Source organism: Nicotiana tabacum, chromosome 22, assembly GCF_000715075.1.
Source record: "Nicotiana tabacum cultivar K326 chromosome 22, ASM71507v2, whole genome shotgun sequence".
NCBI classification, from domain to species: domain Eukaryota; kingdom Viridiplantae; phylum Streptophyta; class Magnoliopsida; order Solanales; family Solanaceae; genus Nicotiana; species Nicotiana tabacum.
In genome coordinates, this window is record NC_134101.1 from 21,517,883 (window position 1) to 21,523,945 (window position 6,063).

General features: G+C 35.1%; 1 protein-coding gene across 1 annotated transcript; it reads right to left on the bottom strand.

Moving 5' to 3' along the window:
• Positions 1-1,317: 1,317 nt before the first annotated feature.
• On the bottom strand, positions 1,318-5,352 carry LOC107820863 (peroxisome biogenesis protein 19-2-like). The gene is made up of 5 exons (XM_075244430.1): positions 5,151-5,352; positions 4,999-5,047; positions 4,448-4,727; positions 2,593-2,909; positions 1,318-1,525 (listed from the first exon to the last, which is right to left on the bottom strand). Exons 1-5 carry the CDS (start codon positions 5,191-5,193, stop codon positions 1,480-1,482), a joined length of 735 nt encoding a protein of 244 aa, XP_075100531.1. The 5' UTR covers positions 5,194-5,352; the 3' UTR covers positions 1,318-1,479.
• Positions 5,353-6,063: the final 711 nt, after the last annotated feature.

The following is a 6,063-nucleotide window of genomic DNA, read 5'->3' on the forward strand; positions in this document are numbered from 1 at the left end:
AAGTTTAGCATTTTATTCAGGACATTAGGGGAACCATAAAAACTTAGATGTGTTCTTCTGGTTTGAATCACAGATACTTCCAGTATAATATGCTGGAAGTTTCTGAGTTTTAGATAAATTAAGAAACGTCCAGCATATTATACTGGCGTTTTGTTCTGCACCATTTTATGCATTATTTTTTCTGGTTTTGAATCAAAGATACCTTCAGTACTATATGATGCAGAGTTTGTAGTTTTCAATTATGTAATAATAAAAGTTTAGCATTTTATTCAGGACATTAGGGGAACCTTAAAAACTTATATGTGTTCTTCTGGTTTGAATCACAGATACTTCCAGTATAATCTGCTGGAAGTTTCTGAGTTTTACATATTAATTAAGACAAGTCCAGCATTTTATACTGGTGTTGTGTTCTATACCATTTTATGCATAATTGTTTGTAGTAGTTTGAATCAATGATACCTCCAATACTATATGCTGGAGAGTCTGTAGTTTTGACATATCTAACGACAAAATTCCATCTTTTTATTCAGGATAGTAGGTGAATCTTAAACATTTAGATATATTCTTGGTGTTTGTAAGTTTAGAATCACACATACTCTCCATGTAATATTCTGGAAGTTTGTAAGTTTAATATATATATATATATATACAAAAAGGTCCAGTATATTATACTGGATGTTTTGTTCTGCAATTAATTCATCTGCCATCAGTTTAACTGTGTGTGTTTTAATGAACTAAACATTTTCGGTGTTTAGTGACAGAATAAAGTACTTGAAATTAAATTACATTTATATATTATACAATTAAGCACAGAATAAACGTTTTTTATATAAATTTATAACAATAAATAACAATGCAGATATTATTAGTTACGATCTAAATTACAAACGAGAAGAATCATAGATTAACGCATTGTGAAGAATAAGAAGATCAAACCAGAAAATTCGAAGAATCAGAAGAACAATTGTGAGAGCTTACTTCAATCTATAGATTGATGCCGCAAGATTCTGCTGAAACAGAGTATGAGGTCTTGTCGCGTAAATTATATAAATAGAGTAGGGGTATTTTAGTCAACAAATTGTTCTTGTGCTAATTTAGTGCCTAAATATAGTTGACTTTTGATTATGTGGCTAAATTTGATTGACCAGGCGAAAAAATGGCTATTTTTAAATTTTTCGCAAAAAAAAAAAAAAAAAAAAAATCCAAACTCAACATACAAATTGAGCTGTGATAAAAGTTCAATATCCTGCAACACCATTCAAAATTTTCCAAGCATTTTATGCATAGGAAGGTATGCCATATACGGTCACCAAAACGAAAGAAAAGAATGCACGTCACATTTATTAGAAAGATGAGATAAGCAATAACCTCACAATTGAATTCCATCGAGATATAACTTATGTTCCTCGCATATTGTAACAATGGTAAAAGAACAATTTAAGGAGCAAGCTGGCCAGCAGGATAGTCGAAACAGTGTCTTCACATAATACAGCAGTTCTGTTGCGACTCGAGCATCTCTGGTGATCTGCAAAACCAGAGTACAGACTGCTCAATCACAATTCACAGCTGAAGATACTACTAAACATCAAAACAGTTACAGGGTTCCATTTTCAAGCGGAAACAAAAAACATCATCTATCAGACTAATGATTAAAATATGTCTTTTCTATTAGACAGACGAATAACTAAGAAGGCTCAATATTTTAGACAGATCTCATTAGATTGGTAAAGATTCAAAAATCACCGTAACAATGGTTTAGAGAATGAGAAATTCCCCATCTGACATATGCCATCAATTTGTTCTTCCTATTTTATTACTAAGCATAGGATGCAGCAGTATGTTCTTGAGCCAGCCGCTTTTGCTTTGGTAGCTGGGATGGTTGTCAGATCTCAGACGGCAGGATCTGGAGATAATTTAAACAACTTACTCGTTCTTTATAGGAGAAGGGAAAGACGAACAGTGACGGAGGAAGAGTAAAAGCTCACTTTCCATAAAGGCTAAAGCAAATCTGCAAGCTTTCATATTTTACATGAAATTATTATGTACTATAACATTCCATTAACATTCTAGTCGCCAATTGCAACCACTGTCAAACCATTGCAATACTGTTTCTCTGGTCTGTATTATTTTCATTGATTTGGCATGTTGAATTGAGTTCTTTTTTTCTTTTTGGGCGAGTTGGAACACTGAAAATGGTTCTACCAGTTGCGCAGAAAGCAGGAGACCAGGATCAGTTTGCAGGAGCTGTTCCATTAAGTCAAAAGTTTGATCCAAAGATGTGGAACTTTCAGACCTTGATAGGATACTATCATACACACAGTAGACACATAAGCAGCGCTTTACCCCAAAATCACAGTAGACACATAATCAGTGCTTTACCCCAAATCTAGAATAGGCAAGATACTAGCATGCTTTTAGTCCATCAACCAAAAAATTTAGGGAAATATGTATAGGCCAAGAACTGTAAAGGACCTACTATCTCCAGGTAAAAAAAGGAAAAGACGACATTACAATTCCAGGCTATAACTACTACTGATTCAAAATGCAGGCAACTAAATTTGAAGGAAATTCTGAAGATACTAGAGCACTTACAGTTGTCCAAGAGTTGATATATCAAAGTCTGGAGCAAGCTCATGCACTATATCATTTGGTGGTTGGCCACATTCTTGCATTTTCTGCATAAGCTCGACAATTTTGTTGAAGTTGCTTGGCTCAGTTTCATAGACTTTGTTTAGATCTCTTATAAGTTCATACTGGTGTCTATAACGTTCATATTCTTCACTGCTTAACTTGGATTTATTGTCTTCCAACCACTTTGGATATCTTTCTCCAATTTCTCTCATAGGTTCATAAAGAATTTCCTTTGAAAGAAGCTGTTGCATCATGGTCTCTACGATAGACTCCATGTCCTAGCAATTACTCGATCAAAATAGTTATGAATCCGCTCCAAACAAGTGAGAAGAAACTATTTATAAGAAAAGATATACATTAGAGAGTATATGGGGGTGCCTTCATGCACATTATGGATGATTGGAGAAATGGGATAGAATACTATCGAAGGAATTGAAAATTTTAGGAGCTATTTACTACTCCATTTTATTTGTATTTTTCAGTGCAAAAAAAATATCTCTTTATGTATTAGATAGTTCGAAGGACTTTTTAGAGGCTTAGTGTAATAGTCATGTTGTATTATTGAGGTACCATCGTGGTGCAATTGATAAAAATGATTTTGACTTATTAAGCGAAAAGGAGAATACAAAAGAGAATTAAGGCAACAGGAATTGCTTTTAACTATAGGTAACCAAAACATGAAATGCAAATCCAGGCTGTGAACAGCTTTCAGGGATGATAGACATAGAAATCCATCTCGAGCCAATCATGCAGTTTCCTGAACATATAAACACATTAATCCACACTTGCACATGTAACAAGAAGTTAACTCTATCTCGACTCGAAGTCCAGTAGTGAGTAGTTATTGAGTGTCTTCTATTTTCTCATCCAAATCATTCAAATGTCTCAGCACTTTGCTCTTAACAGTCCAATATGTCCTTAATTCCTTATTTGATTCATGAATGTACTTCCATTGCATTATTAAATAGGAAGGAAGCAAGAAGATGAAATGCAGCATCCACCCAAAACTGAAGGTTAATAGTCAAAGTTCAAACAGCTTCCTTATCAGGAAAAGAAAGATAGTCAAAACAGCGATTGATTGAAGTAGTAGCATAGAGATCAATGGCGAAATCCAAAATCCTAAGCAGAGAATTCTACAGTAGAGGAAACAGGACCTAAGAATGTAAAAGGCATTGAAAGGGTCACATTTTGGATAGATTCCTCTAATGAGTCTTTAGAAGGGTGGCAGTCCTTTACTTTTAGAGTAATTGGTCAAGGCCAAACAATATAATGAAATTCAGTCCTTGGAACAAAAAAATTCATTCAGCTTCCTTAGTCACGAGATCTACATGTGCAATTAGATCCTATTTATACAGCATGTATATCGATTGAAACATACTAAACATGCCAACAGAACACAAGACTGCAACAATTTTGAAAATCTGCAGGGCGATTAAAATCATCAGAAGGCATTGAGATGTTACATCAATTCATTACCAAAAGTCCTCCATGCATAAACGCAATCATTTAGCTGAAAATGTTAATTATATCTATAAATGAAGCAAAATGGTTTCTCTGACTATATCAATACAGTAACATCCTCACTAGTCATTCCTCACCACACCCCTTCCCTTCCCCAAATTTCCAGTATGTAAGAGAACAAAATCTATCAGCCGTCTTGCAAATTTCATGAAAAAAACTTCACATTCAATTATGAAGCTTCACAAAGAAACATATATTTTGCAGTTTCAACATTTCACTAATCACTGTTTGATAAAAAGAATCAGAAGTGAAAAAACAATGACGTTAACATTCAAGAAACTTAAGAAAAATATACCTGAGAACCAGCAAGCTCCTCAAATTGCTTGGCCCACTCCTCCATCATTGGATCACTTCCAAAGCTCTCTACACCAGGTCTCGGCCCAGCCACTGATTCTAATCCTTTAACAGCCTCTCTAGTCTGCTCTCTAAGCTTTTCAAGAGCTTCAGAGACATGTGAGTCCTTAGAAGCCTTTTGCTTCCCCTTCTTCTTAGCTTTCAAATCAGGCAACGACATCCCAAGCCCTTGAACCTCACTAGCCATACAAGAACTCTCTTTCTTGTCTCCATCCCCATTTCTACATTCAACATCAACCCTTTTTAATCACAGCTCAAAATTCAAACCCCATTAACTTAAAACCGAAGTAAAGATTTTTTTTTTCCGTTGGAGAAGACTAAATAAACTTCTTATATATCCTGCCCCCTGTTTATCACAGCTCAAAATTCAAACCCCATTAGCTTAAAACCAAAGAAAAGATTTAATTTCTTTTTTTTTTTTTTGGGGGGGGGGGGGGGGGGGGTTGGAAAAGACTAAATAAACGCCACAAGAGAAAGCATAACAGAAAAGACCTTTGGGAAGCAGAAGTGAGATTGAGGCTCTGAAAATCATCCAAAGCGCCTGAAAATTAACTCAAGGGGTCAGTTTCCAGTCTAATTCAATTCAATTCAGTACATGTTACAAGTATGAATTACTGAAACGGGGTAAAAGGGGAGCCACTTACTATCAAGAAGTTGGTCTAACTCATCAGAGTGGTCAGTAGCCATGGATTCCCCCTATAGTATATTCTGTTTGTGTTTTTTCTGTTAGTGTATTGCCAGATATCTTATAAAAATCCAATCTTTGTGAATGGGTGATAGATAAAAGCGAGATGGTGCAATTTATATAAAGGGTAATGTATACGCACGGTAAAGATTTTTCTTGGGAAGGTACAGTTACGTGTTTTGGCGGAAAACCCGACAAAAATACACTAGGGTTTTGCGCATCCCGAGGTCATCTAATTGCCACATATTATAAAAATAATTATATTGTGGATGTTCATTTATTACTCCGCTATAAATAATATTCCTGAATAAAATTATTCATTTAGTACTCTGTTGAAGTTTATCTACAAGCAGCTGATGCAGGCAGGTTATAAGCAGCTCAATGAAATGATTTGCAGCAGCTTCTTATTAAACAGGCAGGTTGCAAACAGCTCATGTAGACAGCTTACAAGCAGCTAAAGAAAAGTCTTGCAGCTGCTTCCTGAAAAGCCTCGCAGTTGCTTCCTTTCTTCTATAAATAGAGGAGTTTTCAGTTCATTATGTACATAAGTTTGAAAGTTGAATAAAATATCAATCTCCCTTTATACTTATCTTCAGTTTATTTCTTTTATAGTCTTTATTTTATAACACGTTATCAGCACGAGACTCTGCCATCTCGAGAAAATACTTTGAAAGTATCAGAGGTACGAACTTTCTTTTTTAAATAATGTCAAATCTTTCTAAACTTGAGTTTGTAGCCCTGGATATATCGGGCAAAAGTTATATGTCTTGGGTGCTTGATACCGAAATTCATCTTGATGCGATGGGTCTGGCAGACACCATCAAAGATAAAAATCAGGCATCAAACCAAGACTGTGCCAAAGCAATGATATT

Excerpts from the sequence above, each read along its gene's own strand:
- LOC107820863 (XM_075244430.1), bottom strand. The coding sequence starts at position 5,193 with ATGGCTACTGACCACTCTGATGAGTTAGACCAACTTCTTGATA. Across the intron at positions 5,048-5,150 it reads GTTAGACCAACTTCTTGATA|GCGCTTTGGATGATTTTCAG; the intron begins GTAAGTGGCTCC and ends GTTAATTTTCAG. Across the intron at positions 1,526-2,592 it reads ATATCAACTCTTGGACAACT|ATCACCAGAGATGCTCGAGT; the intron begins GTAAGTGCTCTA and ends CTGGTTTTGCAG.